The sequence below is a fragment of the Lontra canadensis genome, unplaced genomic scaffold (assembly GCF_010015895.1).
Source record: "Lontra canadensis isolate GAN:19392208 unplaced genomic scaffold, GSC_riverotter_1.0 scaffold14, whole genome shotgun sequence".
Taxonomy (NCBI): domain Eukaryota; kingdom Metazoa; phylum Chordata; class Mammalia; order Carnivora; family Mustelidae; genus Lontra; species Lontra canadensis.
The window spans coordinates 22936190-22962567 of NW_022631008.1; the positions used below are offsets into that span (position 1 = coordinate 22936190).

Here is a 26378-nt window from a genome sequence, read left to right on the forward strand (position 1 = left end):
TCTAATGGTACAGCCCAAAAGTAACTTTTTATTTGCTCCACATGATCTTTGTATGTATGTGTATACACACACACACATACACACACACACACGACTTGGCTATCTCTCTGCTAAAGTCGGTTCCAATGGATACCTTCAGAGGTCTTTCTCTGTCACACCTGAATATTAGCATCATCACAGTAGATCAGAGATCTCAGGATAAACTGATAATTTATATTACATGATAATTCATTTCAGAACCACGACAAAAGGAGCTAAAGAAATATGGGCACTAGGGATGACCAAGTGCTTAAGGACGTGTGGTTGAGAAGGCATACCCAGAAAAAGGCCAGCAGTCAGGGGATGAAATTCTTCCCTAGGCCTGCACAAAATGGATCAGATACAGTTAATAGGTCACCAATAGGTTACTCTCTCTGGAAAAGAAAGCTAAAAACCAACAGTTCTGAGGAATAAAAATATCAACAGCTAAGTTAATGGATGTAAGCTTTCAGCAACTTGTTATTTGGAAAATGTCCCCTAGACAACACAAAAAGTTACCCATCCCACACAAGTACAGTATCCCCCTAGAAATCATAAGTGCCCTCCACATGCCAGGGCAACCTATCCCTGGAGCCAGCTTTCTCTGCTTGGCCTGAGGCATTCCCTTTGGGACTGGTAGTGATTATTTTCCTAGAAGGCCACATTTCAGCTCCGTGGCTCTTTTGGCTAGCTTTATGGTGGCTCCTTGAGAGCCATTATTCACCTCTGATTCCGACTTAACTCATACCTCGGAACCGAGAAGTGAGTCTTCTCCAATCCACTGACCACTTACCTTAGTTTTTATATTTGAACATTTTGTAAAGAGACTTACAGTTCCCAGCCCTTTTACTAAATCAAACTCTGAATGTGCCCTGCCAAATTACAGCAGCTGACCACCCACCCAGTCCTGGCACTATGAATTCCCAGCTACTGCATTCTCGCCCGGCACATACTTCGGCAGGTAGTAGATACTCACGACGCACTTGCTGACAATTTTAAGAGCGACACTGACAAAAGGGGGCATATCTGTAGGAAGGAACGAACAGACTAGCGACATTTTGTTTGTGGAGTCAGAAGCTTCGGAGCTTCTTTCAAACAGAATAGGAGGAATAAGCCTTCTGTTATAAAGTCTAGATCATCATGACCTAGTGATTCAACGTAGCATTTTCAAACTCGGTACTGGGGAAGAGAATTCTAGGGTGAAAAAAGTTTGGGAAATGCTGGATCACTCAGTCTCATAACCTTACAACTTCTCAGTGCCTTTCGTATGGCAACGTGCTCTGGACTCTGAAAGGGAGATATGTCACACAGCTTTTTCCTCAACAAGTATTTAGTACAGTCCGTTGTTTCAGGTACAGTGCTGGGTCTTGGGAATACGATACTGGACCAGACAGACCTGGTCTCTGCTCTTATGGAGTTCATGCTCACTGTGAGAAACAAATTTCACACAGATATTTATTATAAAGCACAGTAAATGTTATGGGGGCGGGGAAAGACAGCATTTTCTAAGTAACACTCTCTAAAGCAGGCAGACATCTTCTTTCACTCAATATGAAAGATAGAAAGCCATATATTTCTCTTAAAGCTTTTCATGAACAGGGTCCTAACCGTCTACCTTGCTCCCAGGTCTAACACATTTTCCTTGCTAAAAATGTATTACATTTTCAGAAGTGAAGAATGGAGGCAAAAGCAAGACACAAACCACTCATCTATGAAAAGGTCAAAATTAATAAATAGGTCCAGATGCTTGATGAGAATAGCTCCAGCTTTAGGGGCTGCTTAAATTAGAGTGATGTAGAAACAGAAGCTGTGTCCTGTGGTCTACTCTGCAACTAAAATGAATGTGGACTGACGCAAGGATCTGATCCACAGTGGTTCCTACTGAAAGTAGCTGGTTTGAGTCAGCAAGTCTTCACAGTAATGCAAACCTGAACCAACTGTACTTTGTATGTTGATTTCTAAACAACTAGGTTCTTCCTATTTTTATAGTGGGTATTTTTGGCAGAAAAACACCATACTGATTTTAAAGTATCATTAAATAATCCCGAGTTAATTTTTTCTTCTTTTATGTTCATTTGCAAAGCACAACTATGTATTTATTAGATACTCTGCTAAGAACCAGGGAAAACAAAGAGGAAAACAGCCTGGTTGTGTTTTATTCATCCTTGTGGAGTGGGGGTGGGGATGCTACAGAAGGAAAGCCAGATCCATCACTTTCAAAAAAATCAGTGGTTATGTCAAAGTATACGGACATTCCTAAATCTTCAGATCTGTCTTATTCTCACTGTGGATCATTCTCACACGTTCTCAGTTAAGAGCAGTTCGGTTAAACTTAAAAACCTAAAGACTTAATGAACACGTTAAAGAATCTAAAGATTGAGTCCTTTTACACTCTAAAGTTGACTATGCTTACTAGATTCCACAGTAGTATTACTTTTCCTAATAGGTATACAGAATCACAACTTTGTGGGATGCCTGGGTGGCACAGTCCATTAAGCATCTGACCTGATTTTAGCTCAGATCATGATCTCAGGGTTAGAGATGGAGCCCTGCATTGGGATCAGCACTCAATGGGGAGTCTGCTTGAGGTTCTCTCTCCCTCTACCCCTTCCCCCTGCTGCGTGCCCCCACACACTCTAATAAATAAATCTTACAAAAAAAAAAAAAAGAGTCAGACTTGTAATTCACATTTGAGAGAATGTAAAAGGGTTCTTCAGTCAAATAAAGCTACATGGTAAATGAATTTTTGTAATTATAAAGTGTCATTCAATCTCAAATTATCTGAAAAGAGGCATGCTTCTCTCCTTCCCAAGACCCCTGTGGGTAATTTTTAATAGTCTCAGACCAGGACGGGGATAAATTTGGAAAACACTTAGGAGGATGACAAACACAAGAGAGACAGGTAAGTATTCTGATTTGATTCCATCCCACTGACTATGAATGGGATTGACTACAAATCCCATCACAGTTGATTTTTTCCTATCATACACCAAGAGTCTACACTTCTATTTCAACAATGGTAGCACACATTGTAGGAAACCCAGCTTACCTCAGACCTAAATATCAACAGTACGATAAATAAAAAGTGAGACTGTCATTCTTTGGCATGACCCATATAAACCAAGTTTCTGAAAATGGAAAAAAAAAGTTATCTCATACAGCCTATAAAAACCAAACACATCCTAGAAAGATTGCCAATTAAAGTTACTACCATTCAAAATCAAATCTTGTTTGTTGTTTTCTTAGCAAATGACCAATCCCTTTCTAGCCTGCATTTGAGCGGGGCAGGGGGGCGGGCGGAGACAAAGCAGGACTAATGCATTTGTTGGTTCATCTTTGGCTGACATCACCACACTAGAGCCTGGGAGGGCAAATTTGTTTAATTATGAGCAGGCTCCTTTGGGTCTCTAGATACATAAAGTGCTTGTCAATTCAACTCTATCCATCGTCAGAATTTAGGTCATCCAAATGAAAGACAACACTATGATGGACAAGCAATTATTTACTTTATTTAGGCTGAATTTATACCTTCCTAGTTAACAATGCCAGTAGTTTTAAAACATATTTTCATTTTCTTAGGGGGAGTCACTACCAAGAGTGAGTTATGAACAGGCATATAGAGGTCTGTGGCCCTCTCCAGTTTTCTTTCATATGTTCTTCCTTACACCTCGCATCTCTCACTTGAGAAAATTTTAGACAAGCATGAGACTAAGGAAAGTTAAATCAATTCCCCAATAGGTAACTGGCTTTATATAAATTTCATTTCCAACTCCTGGAAATAATGACAGACACAAAATTTTATTTAATTTTTTAATAAACCATAAAATTTAAATATTCAAATAAAAAGAAACAAAAATAGATTATTTAAGCCCGTACTAATTTCTGTGTTTATTCTTCCTCTGGGGATTGGGGCTTGACTTACCTGGGAAGAGAGCAGAGTAATACAGTTATGATGCTGGTGTAATAATGAACAAGTAACAACGGGAAATGGCTTGAATAAAATTTACTCTCAAATCTGGAAGTAAAGATCAGCAGCTCGCTTGAGCCCGCTGCGGAAACCTCAAACTAGTCTTGTCTGTGGAAAACTACTATGGCTTACCGTTCTTACCACGCTTTCTTCTTCACAGCTTAGCACTCCCTGGCATTTTGATCCTTTTTGTTCACTGAAGCTCACTTCAGTCTGTCAAAACATCAAGGGGGAAAACCCCCAAACTGAATAGACGAATAAACACTTTTAATGTGAACAATCATATTCAGATCAACCTCTTTTGAAAAAATACAAGTCAGTGGGTTTTTTGTCCTTAAGTAACTCAAATATTGTTATTATTATTATTATTTTTTTTTGCCTTTACTAAAATGGCACTTTCCATTTTATTGACATTTGCCAATGTCAAATTTTCTCACATGGGTACCTTGTTTTTCTTTTCGATTGAGGTTTATTCATTCCATTCCAGAATATCTGCTCTTTGCCTAACTTTATCTCGTTCTGTGAATAAATGCACTATTATTAATCAATGGAAATCACAAAAGGAAAAAGGAAGCAGTGAGCACTAGCTGGCTCACGCTTGAACATTCGTACACTTTTTATAAGAAAAACATTCATGTTTATTATGGTATCTAAAACCATTATCAGATACTACTACATCTTTTAGCATATTCAAATGGGCCGACAGTCCATGTGGACAGCAAGCTCACAAGAAACAGTGCGATGCACAAATATGTTCGGCTGGTTGAATCCCAGCAGCGTGGTAATAAAGTGCAGCAAAAATTTCCTTACACTGAATAAGAACTCCAGGAACTTCTGAATATTTTTGGTAAAGTTGAGGAAAAGCTACTACAGTCAGGAGATTGGTAATCTTTAGACTTCAAAGACCGGCTGCCAGGGGCCACAGTGAAATATTACACCAGAAGCCAATGAAAAACACCAGCTTGGAAAGGACTGGGTTTTTTCCAGAAGAGCAGAATTATCTTATATGGATGGTTAGCATACTATGATTTGACAGGCTTACAGTGATAAAACAGCAAAGATAAAGGATAACATTTAGCATGTAAAGAACATAGATTTAAAAAATCGGCAGCAAGAAATTCGACGATGGCTCCTGAGACAAGTTATCCTACGTCCTCCAACTATTCCATGTCAATGACGACCCACCTGAATGGCAACGGAGTAAAAACAGTGATCTACTACTGTACGTGAGTCAGAAAGTACTGGAAAAGTGACAAAATCGTATGTTATTAAATGACAAAACATATTTAGAGGCTTTATTTAAAAATCTCTCACTGTTCATTATCAAAGTTACAAGATTGTTTGCATACCAATAGACAGACTGTAAACATACGAAATTTTCATTAAGGAAAGATGGGTTTACTGTAATTGGATCTTTTACAAAAAATTACTGCAAGTTATTGATAACAGAATTTCTCTTTTACTTTCTTAAGTCTAATTCTCTAGAAAATTAAACCAATGTTTCCACTCCCTCGAGCTCAAGTTCAATCATGGTCACCTTAGGAAATACCCCTGTTTATTTGTTAATCAGAAATACAAATCGAGTGGCACATATTTCCATTTTCTTCTTAGGCCAAAGGTTTCGGCTTCATTATATTTTACAAGAAAACAGAAAGACTTGCAGTGGTCCTGTGAAGTCTTTCATGTCGCAGCTGAGGTTTAATGACGGCAGTGGAGGAAAGCAGTGGTGATGCAGAGTAAGACCAGCCCAAGTGCCCTTATCTGACAGGGAATCATCTTCCTGTTTGGCTTGCAGTAGTGTTTCTGGTCAGCTTGCCTCCACCACACCTGATTGAAGCAGAAGGGTGACATGCTCTGGTAAATCCTGTTTAGGGGTGATTCCGCTCAGGCAGAGAGTTGATCTTCAGTCTGTCGGCTGCGGGATGATACTAATATGAAGAAAATTATCCGGGTAGCTCAGATGTTCACTCAGCCACTGCAGAGGTGTTTCCAACATTGGCTCAATTCCATGAATCATCACCTGATTCTTTTTCTCTCCATCTATTCCAGGAAAGAAATCCAACAATAATCAGGAAGGGTCAAGACAGAAGAAAAAACAATCTGTTGCCTTTTGAGAATCCTTGGTGAGGTAAATGGGCTTAACAGCTTTAACAGGTTAAACCTGGTCTGTCTCCTGAGCAGGAAATGTGGACATGGAGAAAGTTCAAATGTTGCAATATGTATCACCCAAAACAGAAACCTGAGGGTTGCAATGAATTCTGATAAAAATTCTGTTGCTATATGTGAAAGTATTCATTCTTTCTTAATTACTGTGCTTACCTAAGATTGACGTTAATGAAACTATAGTGAAGAAAACAGCCCATTGTACCCACTGACCAAAATTTATTTTAGTTACACATTAAAAACTGTACTATATGGTTATTAAATATGGCAGGTGTATGAAGTAGGTCAATACATATTTAAAATATGTAAAATAGAAATATGGCTAGAAATCATCAAGAATAAGATCAATGTTTGGGAAGATGTTTAACGAAACAGATGGGAGGAGCCCTAGGTTAATTTTCAATCAAATTGTTCAAATATGTATCAAAGTTTTAGAGACAGGGAGTTACAGTTCTAATAAGAAGGAACTAAGAGTCTGACTCAGGATTCCTATTTTAGAGTCATGAAAAGGGATTTCTGTTAACACCCATTTGCTAATTAAAAGTGTGCTGCAATTCACACTTTTTTTTCAAATTCAAAATTTTCCACAGATTTAAGGTGCCCTGTGTGTCTTTTATGATTCTGATACGATGTACTGACAACTTGTAGGGTAAACAGCAGTTCCCTCCTAACCATTTCCTTGGTTGTTATAGGAAAACAAAGAAAGCAAAACCAAATTCCCTTTTTGAAAGCAAAACAAAACAGAACCTTCAAGAACTCTGTGTCACTCATCTGGTACACTTCTTGGTTTGTCTCTGTTAATCTCTCCAAAATACAATGTCTAAACCTCTCAGCTTCCTGGAGACAAGAGTCAAGGAAACAAGGAGCTCATGGAACTCTAGTATGAGAGGGAAATGCCCTCTTTCCCCCCTTTCTGCTCTGTTCATCCCTAGTACTCTCACATCCAGGCAAAGTGGACTGATGAGGTATGAGGATAATGGTGTGGCAGACATCTGAAACAAGAGACCCTTTTAAAGAAATATTTAAACTCCCCCTTAGAAGTAGCACAGGTCCTGGGAGGTGACAGTCAACAGACTGACCATAAAAGAATACACAAAAACACTACAGAGAATTCATAAAATGATGCCAAATATACAAAGCTAACAAACACACTCTCGACCCTAAACATAGGCGAGCAGAAGTCCCAAAACAAACTCCTGAATCACTGCCATACTTGAAAGCAATTTTGGAAAAAGACATCGCCTCCTAATGCTTCTCACTTAAAAAAAAATGCTTTCATGTTTTGATTTTTCTGATAATCTTTGTTGAATCCACACATACTTTTTACACAGCTGTAATCACTGTTAATACAATGACTAATTTTCATAATGATGGGAATCATCTATAAATAAAAGATTTAGCAATATACAGAAGACTACAGAAAGCATGGTATTAGTACTCTGAGAATATTTTAAATTGTTGGTATTCAAATGGACAAACCCTCAGCTATCTGGAATGATTCATTCTTTGTAAGTTCTAGATTGCCAAGGTTTCAGTGCATTAAATCTTTCTTAGAATATTTGAAAACATTTCCGGTATAGTTCTCTTCATATTCTTATGTATATTTCTTTGAAATATTTTAATATTCTCAGAATCTTCCTCCTACTTAGCACTGAGTCAAAAAATGAAAGAGCAGTAGTATAAGAGTTCCTTATCTATAAAATTTTTCCTTAAGCCAGAGCTACTTTTGGATGCCATGAAACAGAGTATGAGAAACAAGTCTCAACTCATGATCCAAAATGTTGTCCTTAAGCAGTACTTAAATGTGGGAGCAAATACAGTATGGCATACAATCCACTCATGCACAGTGTGTTTGAAAGGTAAAAGAACAACCCTGTTATGGAAGGATCGGATCGCTGGGATTCTGTGTTGTACAACATAAGGTGGAGAACATATGCACTATTCAAATACCTTATAAAACAAGCCTAATAAATCACGTTCTCAGAGCCCTAATAGGCAGCACAGACTGGTTTAAACTGGGGCCACTTTCAATACGTAACATAAAAGTGTCACTAACTAAACCTTGATAACTATGGAAATGCATCTAGGACTATCATATTCCCCAACTCAACAGTTTAAGATCTTGAATATATATTTTGTCACTGCCTCCGTTTATCCAAATACTTCAACTGTGTACATTCATCTTTCTTGTTTTTGAACTTCCCCCATCAACACAACTGCCACCAGAGCAATACTCAGAATGGAATAGCAGTTCCCTTGGAACTCTTAACTGAAGTTTCCCTCTCATCCATCACTATAACCCCAGCGCCGAGCATGGTGCCCAACACCTAGTAAATAGTTAATAAATGTTTTTATTGGATAAAACATTTTTGTTAAATGTTTGGATAATCTTGTTGCTGGCAGAAGGCACCACCAGAAGGCACTGCCAAAATTAATGTGTAGAGAACAGTTTCTGATGGTTGGCACTACTAAGTAGAAGAGCTCTACCTATAAAGGCTGTTTTGGTTATTAAAATAATAAAAAGTCAAAATGTTTCCAGATAAGCCAAGAAGCATATATGCTATCACCTGAACTCATGCTACCATAAAGGACAACAGAGCATGACTAGACGTTTTGGTAATAACAGAACTAACAAAACGAAGCAGTGAAAAATTAGCAAGATGTTTTTTGTTTTCCTAACAGTAGAAGGGAAACACTTATGACATTGTTAAAGTAAATTGTGTTTTTGGTAAATATGTTTTCATGTTTCAAAATGGGAATCTAGAATTTAATACTTGGGAATAAGAAATATCTCACTACAAAGCAAATGACTCAGGAGAAAAATGTTACACCACAACTCACCCACTCAGATTTTTTAAAAAAGTAGTCTGATGCTTTAAAAGTAGGTAAACATTTGAAACAGTAATCAAGTGAACTAGTTCTATATGAAATTCTCTCATACAGAGCACTTTAGGGGGGTAACTCTGATTCTGATATAATTTCAAACTTCTGGAAAAGTTCCAAGAGTAGTACAAGGAATTCCTCTTCACCCAGATTTATCAACTGCTTACATTTTGCCCATCTGCCTTATTGTTCTGTATGCATATGATTATTTTCTGAATCACTTGAAAGTAAGAAATACTGAGCCCCTTCCCCCTAATTGTTAGTGTGTACTTGCTAATAAAGATATTCTTTTACATAACCATGATATAGTCATCAAAATAAAATAATTAACTTATATAATACTGTGTAATCACTTCAAATTTTATCAACTATCCTAATTATTTTACTCACCTATCTAGAATCCAGTCCAGGAATCACACATGCATTTAATAGTGGATAGATTTTGCCTTTTTTAACCTTGACAATTTTTGAAAAGCACATATTATTTTTTTGTAAAATGTCCACGTAGCAATTTTTAAACCTAATTATTTTAATTCACCTTGTAAATATAAGGACAGTCATTCATAAATACTTTGGGTTTGTAAATTAAGGAAAAGGACAAAATAAAACCAGAGACACTATTTTCATTAGGTAGAGGAGGAATTCAATTCATTTAAGAGTTAGATATTAAACCCCAAAAGATCATATATCAACTCAAAGAATATAATAAAATTTCATTTCTTATATTTATCTTACTTATAAATCTAAGGGTTATAAAAGATAAAAATGTAAATATATCATATAATTTTATATTATCATCAATAGCCTAATAAAAACAAACCCAATTCTTAACTGGCATCTACTTTAAAGTGAACATTTTTAGAGTTTTGTGACATTTTAAGAAAAATACATTTAGATAGATGTTGGTTGAATTATATATGGCAGCAAAAAGAAAATGTGCATTAGCCACACAAGTCATTAATGAAAATTATGAACTTAAAACAATGGTAACTTCTTATGTATATATAAAAAATTATGCCTATACACAGTGTGTATATATACAAAATATACACCATGAATATAATGATATACCGAATATAAACGAGACATGAGGGCACCTGGGTGGCTCAGTTGGTTGAGTGTCCAACTCTCGACTTTTGGCTCAGGTCATGATCTCAAGAGTTGTGAGACTGAGCCGCAGGTGTCAAGCTCCATGCCAGGAGTATGGAGCCTCCTTGGGATTCTCTCTCCCCCTCTCCTTGACCCCAAAATAAATAAAATTTTAAAAATAATAAAAAGAGTAAAAAAATATATAAATGAGCCTGAAAGGAACAAGGGCCAACACTGCACTGTTGGTTAAGGAGGTGCTACTGGAAGATGACCCCAGAAGCGGCAAGCTGAATTCCTGATCAGGTCATGAAGGGCTCTGAGCAGGCCTCAGATCTCTTTCCGGGTGTACATAAAATGAAGGAGTCTCTGTAGATCCACGGTTTGCAAACTGGCTGATGATCAGAATCATTTGGGAGATTTAAAAATCTATATATAAACTGGGACCCGCTCCAGACCTTCTGAATCAACCTCTGGGATAAATATTCCCTTAAATAAATCTTATGATAATAAGGGTGTAGAATTTTTCCTTCAACAAAATCTTATGCAGAAAGTCGCCATATAATACAGGGGAGGATGGGGGTGGCTTTGGTTGATGTGGGATTGCGTGTCTCCCAAGTCCTGCTGCTTGCTGACTTACAAGCCATGGTTAATTCCTGATATGACTCCATGGGTCAGTTTGTAAACCATGTTCTAGAACTGAGGATCATGAACAGGTCTTAGAGCTCTAGTCTTTTATGCTTAAATAGCAATAGTTCTTTCAGGTTCAAACTGTCATAATTCACTAGTTTTTAATTCTTAGGCAAATCACTTAATCTTCTGAGTCTCAGTTTCCTCCCCTCATACTGTGAATAAAGAATTCTAGGGATGCCTGGGTGGCTCAGTTGGTTAAGTGTCTGCCTTCGGCTCAGGTCATGATCCCAAGGTCCTGGGTTTGAGTCCCACCCATATCAGGCTCCGTGCTCAGCAGGGAGCCTGCTTCTCCCTCTGCCTGCTGTTCCCTCTGCTTGCACTCTCTCTCTCTCTGACAAATAAATAAATAAAATCTTTAAAAAAATTTAAAAATTTAAAAAAAAAAAAAAAGAATTCTAATCTCCAGGGTGGCATGGAGATTAAGTGGGATATCCAAGGAGAACACTCAGCACACAGCCCAATACAAGGCTTGGACTAGTAGATACCCAGTGAAATTAGGGACTTTCTTTCCCACTTCTCCCTACTGCTCACTCCCTAAAAACACAAGAATGTTGAAAATTTTATAGAGTAAGTAAAGCCAAAAGACTAGTTTTTAAAAGATCATGGTTTACTAACAAGAAGTAAACACTCATTGTAATTCTTTCCTGTATAAAAAGTTATGGTAATAAGGTAATTTTTTCAGTACTAAGATGTACCAAAAGATACATAAAAACCATGAATTCGATTATGTGATTAGCATGCAAAGGGCTGTGAGAATTTGGTCTAATGCAAATATACACTCTGAATTATTCAGTCCCATTATTATGTAGTGTGGCACATAAATTTTACGAATGTGCTAAAAAAAACGAAAAAGAAAAATGACAACAAAAATGCAAAAACTCTATTATTATGCAAACAACAGAATGAATGACAGTTTAAAAAATTCCTTAAGCACTGCAAACCCTCTGAATTAAATTAGTAGTGCTCTCAAGGTATATATTTAGTCAAGATATATATAGATATAGATATAGATATATCACTGACAAGTCAAATGAGCTCTACTGTACTACTGTTATGTTATTTAGTAGATTTTAGGTAATGTTCTTATTTTTTCTTTAAAGAGGAGAACATTCAAATATGGGGAAAAAACTTCAAAGATCTTTGTTATACATCTAAAAATATATCATTATTTGAGAACTGACCATATAGGAGGAATCTGCCTTTTAGAGATTTCTATTAGCAATGGCTCAAATCTTCCCCATCTCGATCTACATTTTAGTCCTTATTTTTTGGCTAATTTTCAGTATGGAATATGACCTAAATGTCTTTAAAAATAGGTTAGCTGATATTCTAGAGAGATGCATGGGTTTCAATTTTACTTTTAATTAGTATTACTAAATATGTGAAATCTCCTTGAATTTAAAGGAAGCTAAAGAAATGGATGGTGTATCTTCAAAGATAAATGCTTTAATCAGAAAATTTCAGTCTAATTAATCTTTTTAGCACATATCTGTAAAGATGGAATAGCAGAAATCTAAGGCTAAATGCTGTAACCACGGAGTTTAGCTTTGTGGTTTCACATTTATGTTTTGTAATTCAGCAGAAAATGACCTGATTTGTTATCTTGGAATGTATGATGCTGAAGATAAAACTTTGGGAAAACACTTAATACTTCTGAAAAAGTTTTAAACAAATGAAGAGATGAGCTTCTGGATTACCACTAGTCTGAACGATTTTGTTCTGTCTGACAAATTCTTTAACCTCTGATATGTTCATTAGTAAACGCCAACTAATTGAATCCATCGACATGAAAAACCACAGGCAGAAATCTGAAGTGCATACATCATGCTGAAGGATTCTGACTCAGCCTCAGCAGTAACAGTCAGTGAGGTCAGGTCAAAGAGGGTTAAACCAAGCCAGGATATAACCAAAGGAATACATCAAACGCTGATTTTAAAAGGGCAATTAATCTTAGACAGAAATGCTTCCTGGGGAATGAGATCTCAATCTTAAGAGCACACTACATGATGTAGCAGTAAAAATGAACATATACAAGCTTACAGAGCTTTTATCCTATGATCACAAACAGAAGGAGAGCGCTGTTTATCGGAGAAATACAAACCCATTTAAAAATACTTACATTAACTTCTTCCGGATCTATACTCACTTAGCGGTACAGGTCTTAATGAACATGTAATATCACAGTTAATATATACCACATATCTCTTTCCATGTGTAACTTTTCTATTTTATATATTTTAAAAGTTATTTCTGCCCCAAATAGTCCCAGGGCCTTGGCTCTTAACTTCCTAAATAAGATTTTCAAAACATGTCCATGTTAGTTCTTTCATGGACTTTTGCTTATAATCTTTATATTTCTTAATGAGGAAGACATAAACCAAACTTCAAACCAAAAAAAAAAAAATCTGCTAAATAATTAAAAGATAATTGTATTAAATTAAGAGACTGTAGACTATCTTAATAAACTGATTAAAAGTCTCCTGGTAATTAGATAAAAATGTGATAAAAGTTAGAAATTTAAACTTATTCTTTTAAACTCAAAAAAACAAAATAAAACTTTGAAAATATAGGTTCAAATGTTTTTGATCTGCTTTCATAAAATGACCCAGTGTAATTCTGGTTGAGTGTAATCGGAACCATTAATATTTGTCAAGTATGAATTACAGGAGAGCTCATTGTTTTATTTAAAATATAAGCAGTAATTACAATGTTTATATATGGTCAGAATGAGGTCTCACAGAACTGTTTTAATGAAGAGATGACTAGCTTTTAATCACCTGCATGTGTTATTATTTTGTTAAGGGAATTTCATTTTGTAATGTTAAAGATGAAATATTAATTGTGCAAGTGTCTACACCCACTTTTTAAAAAATAAGGTTAATTCATTTAACTTCTTGAGATTTACATAAAGAACAATAATGAGAGGAAATCAGAGGCATCTTCTGACAGTTACAGTAATCTAACTTCCACTCAGGGAGAATAAGAAAAATTAACAGTTTATTATTTCTTTGACTTCACAAAAGACATATGTCAGTCGACTAAGTCATTAACAGGTTCTGTATCACCAAGATTAGTCCATTCTGTCTATGTGATGGGAAAAGCACAAAGATGAAGGGAGAGTGAAAACAGTCAAGGCAAAGAATTTCACTCATTTTAGTTTAGAATTTGATGGTAGAAAAGAAACTATTTTAAGTACCAAGATTAAACTGAGCCTAACAAATTGCTTCTGTTCAATCTTAAATACAGTAGATTTTTACCCATGAGGGCTATATTTAAAAGAGCTTTTTGAACTCCCATTGTGAATGACACTACATAATTCTTTCACATAAAATATGCATCCAGTGAGGGAGAGAGAACAATGAAGAGCAGCGAGTGTCAGGATGAGACTGAAAGGGCGAGTGACCAGTGCAGCAGGCCAGACTCACAGTATCTCAGCAGAGCTATGAATGGGCCTTCAATGATTACTTGTGGACCGCTGAAACTTCAAATAAATGTGGGAACTACTGCTCAGGGTCTTCAATGAAAAACTTGGACTAAGAGCACCACTTTCAGACACCTCTGCCTTAAGATTTTTTTCATTAAATGTATTTTAACAAGTGTATGATAATTGAGCTGGCTACCGAGATTAAGTAGATGCCCTAGCTTCTTTCTTTCTTGCCAGGGTCAGATTTCTGGCATATGCTAATCATTTACTAAAAAAAAAAAAGTACAAATCAGTGGCCCAGAACTCTTGCCATAATCTGATATATAAGCAGTTATACTATCAGTTTACATTTTGTCATAAATTTATTCCTTCTGTGAACACGTCTAGTGTCAAGTACCTGTGAGTGCAGAGTGGGATTATCAACAAACAAGAAAATAGTATTTTATAAACTTCCTATGAGAACAGTTATTTATAAAAAAAAAAAAAATTAACAAAACTGCAGGAAAAGGATGTTAACTGTAAAACCTTGGAAAAATATGATTACGAAGTCTCATTGAAACAAATACTTTGTTTAAGCCCTACAACCATCCTATGAGGCTAGTAGCAGGAATTATCCTTATTTTGTAGAATAAGAAATCTGGATCTGTTTTAAAAAAAAAAAAAGAAAAGAAAGAAAAAGAGAAAGAAAAAAACAACTAAGTGATCTTCCAAATGAGTATGAAGGTACAAAGGGATACTACAATGAAAATAAACTCTAAATGAGTGAAAAAAGAAGTACTGAAATTGAAAAACCTATTGTTCTTACTCTTAAACCCTCATTCTGATGCAATTTGGGGGTTTGCAGGGTTTAGGTTTCTGTGGCATGAATTTGAGAACTGAAATACCACCTCTTATGGAGGGGGGTCAGCGTCAGCATACCGACTGAAGTGGCCACTTCTGGCTCAAGCCTCAAATCACAAGGTATCAATCAACCAACTTCAATTCTAACACTCAAAGGATCTGCCTCCTATGAATAACATGAGATTTAGATGTTTCTTTCTCTAACTACTCTACGTCTGGAAAAAAACTTTAACATCAAATAGTTAATTCACTTTATAAACAACCTAATCTTATGTTAGAGTGAAGGAGAAAAAGGTGAGTGTACCATCTTCTTTTACATTTTGTAAAAAACTATTCCACTGTTTTTCTCATAAAAATAAAGCAATATAACTTCTTCTAATATTTTATTTCTTTCAGAGAGAGAGAGAGAAAGAGAATGAGCAGGGGGAGTGGCAGAGGGGGAGAAGCAGACATTTAATCTTACTGACTGAGCCATCCAGATACCCCTAAAGTAACAAGTTTTTAAGATGACCCAAATGGGGTATAATTACCCCTAACCCCAGTTGTTGACATTATCTTCCAACGTACTAACCAAGCAAATAGGTCACTTAGCTCCTCAGTGCTTTCTGCACATTTCTGACATCACTGAAAATTTTCTTCACGTTTATGGGAGAGAAGTTGAAAAATCTTTCAGCAAATAGAGTAGGGAAATTTTAGACGAGCATTTTAGACCAGGTATTACCCCTGGCAACTAGCCCCTGGGTAGCGGGTGAGGGATTCTATTTCTATGGTGCTCAGGCAGTATGTCTGACCTGTTCTCTCCTTTTCATCTAATTTCTGCTCGTCTTTTAAGACAGCTTAGTCTTCACTACCTCATCCAGAATAGATAAGAACAATTCCAGGGGCTTCCTAAAATTCTTTGCATATCTTCATTCCTGCACACACCACATGTGGGCATCTTTCTGCCCATCCCAACTGTATCAAAGTTTCATAAAAGCAGGAACTACGTCTCACACCTCTTACTGTGTCCAGCGCCAGAAGTCAGTATGACGCAAAGGAAATGACTGACAAAAAATAAAGTCCACAACATCAAATGGAAACCAAAAGTTAAATGGGAGTCGGGAAGGGTCTGAAGGAGTAAATAAATTCCCAGGAAGCAAAGCAGAAATGGAAATGCAAAAAGCCAAGTGGCCACAGGGCTGTACTTGTTGGTAAGAGAGATGCTGGGAACCTTCACTGATTTGCCATGGAATGTAAGCCTTTCCCTACACATACACTCTATCTGTTCCCCACCCCAACTGTGACAGCTCTGATCACCCACAACCCTGACATAAACTTATCAAAGTAAAAACGGACACTTTTATTCTCATAAGCCTAACTTTGAAGGTTCTTATATATTACATTAGAAAACTGGGAAATAAAATATGATTGGGCAAAGCTTATAGGTATTTTGTATTCTCTAAAGTAAAAGAATAACAGCTATGTTTTTAAATTTTTGTTGGTACTTTTTTGTAAGTTGTTTTTAATGAACAAAGAAAGAAGTATTTCACTTCAGGTCTGGTACAGAAGCTTAGCTCTGAGTCATTTTAACTACAGCTGACACCATGAAAAAAATTTACCTGAGCTCACCTTTGGTTACTTCCTGTTACCTTTAATTTGGCTAACTCCTCTAGCCACTTACAAAACAAAACAAAAAAGGGAACACACAAAGCAGCTCATCATTAGTTACTCCACAAGAACAATGACCTAAAGCACGTCTTCATAAATATTAGCACATTCTACTTTCATATGATGAAATAAGGCAAAATTCCTTCATGCATGAATCACTTGTTGTAAGGAGTAGACGACAATGGTGCCACATAACATTTATGAAGTACTTTCTCTTTTTATCATGTGATGACAGCCAGTTCTTATCCACACACACCCAATCTTACAGTCTTTCGCTTTCAACTGAAGTCAGGCGCAGGTGTTTCAAAATGCTTCACATTTGTCAATACCACAGGTGTAATGAACCAGACAGTAAACAGATCTTTACTGAAACAGTGACTTGATGTTTTGGATACTCCCCACAGATCCTGAAACGACGGTTATTTTCCAGTATGAGATTACAAAAGGAGAGGCAAACACAAGTTTTTCCAAAGATAAGATACTGGGGTTAGAAATGTGGCCTCCTTTGGTATGAAAGGTACTATCAAAAGTACCTCAAAAGTACAGATGCTATTTATATCATTTCAATGAAGCATGTGTACGTGTGTGTACTCCAGTAGATGCAAGCATGCGACAGCTAGGAAGAAGTCGGTCACAAACATACCCTCCTATAGCATCTGAAATTGCCTAAAAGGCAGATTTGTAGATTACAGTTTTGAGTGTCTACCTCACTGGCCCCCTTAAAAAAAATGTAAGGGAAATCACATTGTCTATTCTCCAGGGATGGATGTACAGGTTGGGCAGCCTACAAATTCAGGAGAGAATAAAGAGCCTTTATAAAAGTAAAACACTTCACAAATCTGTGTGCCATTATTGTGCAGGGCCACACTAATTTTTTATGTATTATTGTGATCTGGGTGTAGGAATGGCTAAAGAGCAAGAATGTACATTCTGACAAAGTGCGCCAGCTCAAAGCACTTGATTACTTTTTATTTTCATGTCTGTCACAGCCACCATTTTATAAGTTCAACAAGAAAGTGGCCAGAATTATATACAGGAACATTAGAAAGAACAAAATGGGCAAAACAACAACAGTGTTCAGTTGAGGTTCCTAAGATCATACCAGTAAATACTGTAGGGGCATGAGGGCAAGATCCGGTACTTAAAACATAAATCATAGAATAAAAAGTTAGAAAAAAGCAAACATTTCAAAATGTTATTTTAAACTAAACAAGAAAGTTAAAAAGTTGAAGTGAAAATGAAAACAAATGGAAGCACGCGAAGGCAAATAAATAAACAAACAAACCAGGAGATGGAGATCTGAGTTCTAAACCTAGTTCTGCAACTAAGTTAAGAGACTCTTAGCTACTCATCTAAGAAATCAAGAGACTGAACTAAATTAACTTTAAGGTTCTATAATTAAAGATTCTTTAAAGATGTCAAATATAAAATTAACACCCAACTGATTTCTTCCTGTTCTGTAGTAAATCTCCCCTCATTACTCTGTGTTTTTGTTAATTTTGCTGCTGGCTGGGACATACACCATTACAGAACATTCTTCCAAGGGTTTGGGTTTCTTTGTGATGTTCAGTAGGCATGGATCTTACTTGATTTTTTTAAGGATTTTATTTATTTGACAAAGAGAGACAGCAGCAAGAGCACATAACAGCAGGGGGAGCAGCAGGGAGAGGGAGAGGGAGAAGCAGGCTGCCTGCTCCCAACATGGGGCTCAATCCCAGGACCCTAGGACCATGACCTGAGCTGAAGGCAGACACTTAACTGACTGAGCCACCCAGGTGCCCTAGGCAAGACTCTTATAAAGAAGTAAATTTTAAATAACAGAAATTTTTTAAAGTATATTGTCAAAAAATATATAAGAAAAGAACAATAAAGGGGCACCTGGGTGGGTCAGTTCGTAAACTGATTCTTGATTTCAGCTCAGGTCATGATTTCACGGGTCCTGGGATTGAGCCCTGTGTCAGGCTCCATGCTGGGTGTGGGGCCTGCTTAAGAATCTCTCTCCCTCTAACCCTGCTTCACGCTCTTAAAAAAAAAAAAAGAACAGTAAGGTAGCTATTTCAATATAAACTTAAATTTCAATAGCTCTTTTTTCTTTTTTAACTGAAGTAGAGTTAACATACAATATTATATGAGTTTCAGGTGTCCAACACAGTGATTCAACATTTATATACATTAGGAAATGATCACCACGGTAAGTCTAGGTACCATCTGTCACCATATAAAGTAATTTTAATTACTCTTAGTTGATAAAAGCATTTTTTAGTGTTCTTTAAGATACTACAAAGTACTAAAAAAGAACGAAAAATACAGTACAGAGTAATGAGTCACTGAAAGCCAATGCTTGCAGATGGGACAGGTAGGAAGTATATGAGTCTCATTTCTGTTGGCAATAAAAATGATTAATATCTTAATTATACTTCAAATGGAAAAACTATATTCCTAAATCCTTAAGAATGGGGCAAAATAGACATTAAAGAGACTTAAAAAGAGAAACAAAAAACCAACCCTTACGGCTTGGAGAAAATGAAATGGAATGGTAAAATTAGTCCTGAATCAATAGAAGTTACTAGGAGTTTCTCAGTGAAAATTTCTGTAACCTTTGTTCAAAAATAAAAGTTTACTTAAATAGCTCTGTAAGGAGATACAGGAAAATGGCAATACTGGTTGTCCCTGGAGAGGGAAACTGAATTAGGGTTTGGTAGATATAGGTAGGCCAAGAGACTTTTCAATAAATTCTTTTATATACTTTCTGGTTTTGGAACAATATAAAATTTTAAAAAATTATTTAACTGAAGATAATACATAAAAAACTTTAACAGGGCCTCATCAAAATTAAATACTTTTACTTTTCAAAAGAAAATTAAGACATGTCATAAACTGGGAGAAAATAATTACAAATCATATGTCTGATAAAGACTTGTATCCTGGGGTGCCTGGCTGGCTCAGTGGAAAAAGCCAGTGAATCTTGATCTCAGGGTTGTGAGTTCAAGCCTCATGTTGGGTGTAGAGATTACTTAAATAAATAAAACTTAAAAAGAAAAAAAAAAACTTGTATCCAGAATACACAAATAACTCTCAAAACTCAGTAATAAGATGAAAACTCCATGAAAAAATGAGAAAGGCATCTGAACAGACGTTTCACCAAATATATCCACAAATAATAAGCACATGAAAACATACCCAACATCATTAGTCATTAGAGAAATAAAAAATAAAACCAAGAGATAACACTGCACAACCACTAGGATGGCTATAATAAAACAAAAATATGTCAAGGATACAAAGCTGGTAGGACTGTAAAATGATGCAGCCACTTTGCCAAAGTTTAGCAGTTTCTTAAAAAATTAACACAAACCTATTGTGCAACCAAGCAATTCCATTCCCAGGAATCTACTCAAGAAACATGTAAATATATGTCCACATAAAAACCTGTATACAAATGTTCATATCAGCATTACACATAAATGTGAAAAGCTGGAAACAATCCAAATACCCAAATACCCAAAATATGATATACATACCTAACTGAATATTCAGTAATAAAAAGGAACAAAGTACTGATACATGCTACAATATGGATGAAACCCAAAAACTTTACACTAAGTGGGAAAAAAAAAAAAGTTGCAATCTCACATGATTGCATTTATGCAAAATATCCAGAAGAGGTAAATTACAGAGACAGAAAGCAGACCAGCAGTTGTCTACAACGGGCAGTAGGAGCAGAAATTAGCTGCAAACAAGCACAAGGGAATTTTTGAAGTGACAGAAATGTTTTAAAACTAGATTATGGTGATAGCTGTACAACTTATAAATTTATTAAGACTAAAATTTGAAGGCACAATTATTTAACTGAAACTCTTACTGAAAACTAAAATTACACAGCAATAAAGATAGACTATGATTCATCAACAGTATTATAATCAAGTAAATGTTAACTGTGCCATGATTTGACTATCCTAAATAGTGTTTCAGGTAATGACACAAAAAAAGAATTCAGTATGTGAAATACCAAGTCAACATTTTTACCCTAGCATTATAATATATATATATAATTATTATTAAATTTATATATATTTATTATTAAATATTATTTTATTAACATTATTAAATATATTTTTATTAATATTAATTAATATATTATATTAATAAACATTATTAAATATATATTTCTCTATATAACAAATAAAAGTCTGTATAACATATTAATAAATATAATAACAGTCCACTGAAATTTACCCAATAACCTGGTAACAAATAAAACTATGATTGCAAGTCATTCAGTAATAGGGTGATGATCAAATTACAGTACATTGATATGAAGGACCACAGTGCTGCTATTTAAAAAACAGCTTTTTCTTTTTTAAATTTTTTTTAAAGATTTTATTTATTTGTTTGAGAGAGAGACAGTGAGAGACAGCATGAGCGAGGAAAAGGTCAGAGGGAGACGCAGACTCCCCATGGAGCTGAGAGCCTGATGTGGGACTTGATCCCGGGACTCCAGGATCATGACCTGAGCTGAACTGAGCCACCCAGGTGCCCTAAAAAACAGATTTAAAGTATTCTTACTGACTAAAACTATGCTCATGTTGTGCTAGGTGAAAGATGAGGCAGGAAGTACAATTTTACAAACACATACACACCCTTCCGAAATACTCAAGTGTCCATATGCATGTGTGTGTCAGCTGTGGGCTCTGTGAGTTAGGGGATGATAGGATTTTTCTTTTTTTTATTGTTTCTGCATTTTCTTTGTGTTCCTAATATTGCAATTAAGAAAAACAGAATTCAGCAATTTTTATGTTTTTCCCTTTGCCTACAGGAAATTAACTTTAACCTAAGTTACAAAACGAGGACTATGAAGTAGGTAAGTTCTTTATTGCACATGTGAAATGTCAATGCCTAAGCGAACAATGCTGAAACATTAAGAAGTGGTAGAAAATCCAAACAAAATACTTATCTGTTATTCAGTATTTTGAACTTTAAAATATTAACCAAAGGTAAGAAATTTCTTTTTACTATCTCTTATTCTTTTAAAATGAGGAGACACAATGCAAAATGTAAAATAGTATTTACCAGAACTGAACCCACAAATGAAAGACCCAGGGTACCAGAGTGGTAAGAGAGTAATTAAAAAGTAGTATTATTTTATTTTGCCAGAGAGAGTCAATTCCTTATTTTGTTAGTGTCAGTAATTTATAAAGTAATAAATTAAATATTAAGTGCTTCTGTTTCAAAAGATTGTTTCCTATGAGATAATGAAAATATTTTCCTGAAGTAACCAGTAAATGTTATTTATAAATGCAGAATGCTTATGTTATACCTCAGTAACAAGAAGATATAAGTAATGTTTTAATGTTGCTAACTATATTACCTTCAGGAGCAACTGCAGAAGGACAAACTTCTTTGAGGAGATCGCCTAGTGTATGCAACTGTCCATCTGCAGCCACAGGACGAAAAAGCTTCTGAATGAAAGGTCGTTCGGTTGTTGTCTATTTGAAAAATGAAAAAAAGAATTCAAACAATTAAGTCTTTGTTGCTATGAATTAAAATTAAGAGATCAGAAATTTAAAGCTGCCATCAGATGCCTTCTGAAAGCATATAATATCACAGATGTGGTAATATTATAAAAAATGCATAACATAAAATCAAGTAAATCTAATCATGAGGAAGCAATCTGATAAATCCAAAATGTGTGACATTCTAAAGATAAGTGGCCAAAAAAGGAAAGAAAAGGAGAGAAAAGAAAACATAAGACAACTGGCTTCAATTCTTCAAATAAGTAAAAGGCAGAACAAAACAATACAAAAAGTTTTAAAAAGACTGGTGAGATATAAAAACTAAATACAAAAATAAATCTTGATTGAATACTGGGTTGGAGGGAAAAATCAGCTATAAAAGACATTTTTGAAATAACTGAGGAAATGCAGAATGAGCATTAGAGAGTATTACTGAATTAATGTCAAATTCTTAACGGTTGTAAGGATAATGGTTATAAGGACAACATCCTTTAAGAAATTCATGCTTACATATTTAGGGATGAGGAGCCATGCTGTCTGTCTGAAACATACCTTCAAATGGTTGAGAGAGAGTGCACATGAGCGGCGCATGACTGCAAATGTGGGAAAATGTTAACTACTGGTGAATCTAGGTGAAGAGTATACAGTTTTGTTTTATTATTTATTCTATACATTTGAAAATTTTTAAGAAACAGATTCATAAATAAAGAACAAACTGATGGTTGCCTGAGGGGAGTAAATGGAGGAATGGGAAAAGTGGATGAAGGGGAGTGGGAGATACAGGCTTCCAGTGATGGAATGAAGAAGTTACAAGTATAAAAGGTGCAGCACGGGGAATATAGTCAATGGTACTGTAACAGTGTTATGTGGGAACAAATGGTAACTACATTTGTGGTGAAAATAGCATAATGTATAGAGTTGTGAAATCATTATGTTGTACACTTGAAATTAATGTTAACGGTGTATATCAACTCTACTTCAATTTAAAAAATTAAAAAGAAAAACAAATCCCCCCCAAAATTCAAAATACCAGATATAGTATTTCCTCTGACAACTGTGATTAGCACTATGTCATAACTTACTGCTAATAATTTCAATGTATTTCCAAACACTTTTAAAATGCAGTTTCATTTATAGGAGCATAACAACGATGAGGAGCACCTCATGACGCACAGTGCAGAGGCCCTGGAATCAGCCAGTGTATGAACAGCACTACCACTTATGTACTTTATGATTCCATATCCCGTTTCTTTGGAAAATTGAGACATTCTGTATCTCTTAAAAGTTTGTTGTAGAAAAGAGTGAAGAACTATGTATGCCAAGCACACAGAAAGACAGCGACACAGAGAGAAGATGAATGAATTAATGTTAAAGATAATAAACACCCTGCCCCCAACTGCTATTTCATTTTAAGATGTTAAGTTTTCATATTTTAAGTTTCCAGGGATAAAAAAACCCATAAAAACATATAAGAAGAGAGCAATGCTTTATATAAGTATCCATATTTATAAGTAATTATACTCATATACTCATATTTACATATAGTATTTTTAAAAATTTTTACGTCTTTAAAATAAATATTCATATAGTGTTTATGAGAAAATGATTTCAAATTCCTAAACATTAAAGACAAGTTTGCCTGTTTTTTTTAAATCACAGAGGTAAAGCTCAATTATAATATGTCACTATTATAGATCTGGTATAAAAAATAATCTGTATTTAAGTATGGACATAAAATACAATGTAAGAAAAACAGACATGATACAAGCTTGTGAGCTACCTTTCCCAGCCTTTTTTTTTTTTTTTTTTTTTAAGTAAGCTCCACACCCACAATGGAGCCTAAGGCTGGGCTCAAACTCAGCCCCCTGAGATCAAGATCTGAGCAGAGATTAAGAGTTGGAGGACACTTAACCGACTGAGCCACCCAGGCACCCTTACCTTTCCCAGCTGTACACTATGTATTCAGTGGAAACATAAATAAATGTTAAGAACTGTATTCCAATAATAGTTAAGTATCCGTGGTAAGTATGTAAAAAAGCCTTGATACTTGATAAACTCTTGACAATTAATATGCACTGAATATAAAGCAATTCATTTCACTAACTGAACTCGCTATGGATTTTTAAAAACAGTATGACTGATATCCTTCAATTTGGGAAGTTCATACATTTCACGCAAGATGAAACTGAGAACGATGTGATGAACAATCGAAGATTAACTATGTGAAGATAATAAGGGTTTAGGGAGTTCAGAGAAGAAATAAGTGAATAGAGGACTGCAGTAATAATTTAAAATAGCCACCACCCACTTAGGGCTTTCTATCTTGCAGGCAATGAAGAGGCTTTTAAGACTTTTTAGCAAAGGAAGTGACGTGATGAAAGAGGCTTTTTCTGAAGGCTAATGGAAAGCAGCACAGTGTACGATGACTTGGTTAAGAAGTAACATCAGGAAGACGGGTGAGAGGCTGTCTGAATGATGCAAGCCTATGTGATGACAACCGGGGCTAGGTCAGAGAAAAAGGAGGGTCAGGCCTATAACCCCAATTAAAAAAAAAAAAAAAAAAAGTTAAAATGCATCATCCATAGTCTGAGCTGAAAACACTAGGATTTTCAGCAAAGACAAAAAAACTTTTTAAGATTCATTCCCTCCCTACTTAGTGAAAAATTTGTGAGGTTAATAGCTATAATACAACATATTATAACAACCTGAAAACAATAGGCTAAAAAGGCCCCAAGTGGGCTTAGCGAGATATTAAAAAACAGAAAGCGTCCTCCTCTCTTACTGCTAGAAAAATGGCCTACAATTTCCCTGTAGTTCTTTTTCCTATTCTCCCAAGTATAGATACTTACAAATACAAATCTGAGCAGTGATAATAAAGGTGTAACTTCGACAACCTTTATAATGATGTTATTTGCTTGGGTGGAGGAGAAAAGGCTTGTACTATTACAAAGTCTAAGTCCATTCTGTAGCACAGTAAGCAAGAAAACTCTCATTAAAGTGCTATTTCTCATGTAACAAAAACCTTATTTTAAAAGAACAATTAGGGACACGTGGGTGGCTCAGTCAGTTAAGCTGCTGTCTTCGGTTCAGGTCATGATCCCAGGGTCCTGGGATTGAGTCCCGCATGGGGGCTCCTTGCTTGGCAGGGAGCCTGCTTCTCCCTCTGCCTGCTCTGCCTGCTGCTCCCCCTGCTTGTGCGTGCGCTCTCTCTCTCTTTGGGACAAATGAATACATAAAATCTTAAAAAAAAAAAGAAAAAAAGAACAGTTACCCAAAATACCTCAATCAAAAATGTAATAAACATCTATTCAATATTTATCTGACTGCCTTTATATTCTTAGTCCTTAAAATTTAGTATTCTAGAAAAGAACAGTTAAATGTCTGAGTAAGTTACACCAAAGATTATGAAAACGACTCAGTTTCGGGAGTTACTGCCCTTAAAACAAAAGCCCTTCACAGAGAGATCATACATTCAAGTACTGCACAGAGGTTTGGGAGGGCAATGGGAAGGGAGGTTAGTTTCATGCAAATTTCTTGGCAGATCTCATTAAACCCGAGCTGAAGTTCAGCAGAGAAGACTAAATTATGCTAGTATTTAAAAGCTATCTTCCTCCTGAAATAGCAAGAATTTTAAAGACAGAAAAAAACTCCACCAACATGAATTCTGCCAACTTTGATTTAGTACACATGAAACTGGACAGTGCTAACAATACCATGTAATCTGAATCTCAGCCTGACAGACTAGAAAGCTGCACCAACAGTAATATAATACAATACTCACTTAATCTAGCCATTTATTTGTAAATATGCAAACTATTTTCAGTGGCTTCCAAGAAGCAGTACTGCTCTCTCATAAGAAATAACAGGGCTTCAACACGTCGTCTTTGAAACTGCCCTAATTACCTTAACGTGCATGTTACTCTTTTAAATACATCAAACAGAATATAAATTTGGGATGCTACTGGCTGGCTGCTCCTCCTCCCTCCTCTGTTCATGTACCCTCACCAATGAAACAATAATTTTTCCTGTATGGAAACATTATATGGTTGATTTGCCTTGGAGAGATACTGAGCAGAGGCAAAGGAATCAAATTTATAAAAATGATAAACTAAATTTGTAAAAGTTTAGTGAATCTTATTTTCTT

General features: G+C 35.6%; 1 protein-coding gene across 4 annotated transcripts in view; it reads right to left on the reverse strand.

Moving 5' to 3' along the window:
- Positions 1–3699: 3699 nt before the first annotated feature.
- ATG5 (autophagy related 5) overlaps positions 3700–26378 on the reverse strand; it is a 129119-nt gene continuing 106440 nt past the window's right edge. For 3 of the 4 annotated variants that reach the window (XM_032858233.1, XM_032858234.1, XM_032858235.1), the window contains 2 exons: positions 22090–22207; positions 3700–6025 (listed from right to left, as the gene is read on the reverse strand). In XM_032858233.1, the coding sequence (XP_032714124.1) occupies positions 5889–6025; positions 22090–22207 (255 nt within the window). In that variant the 3' untranslated portion in view covers positions 3700–5888. The remainder of the gene's footprint in view (positions 6026–22089; positions 22208–26378) is intronic. The other variant, XM_032858236.1, reaches the window with a different exon arrangement.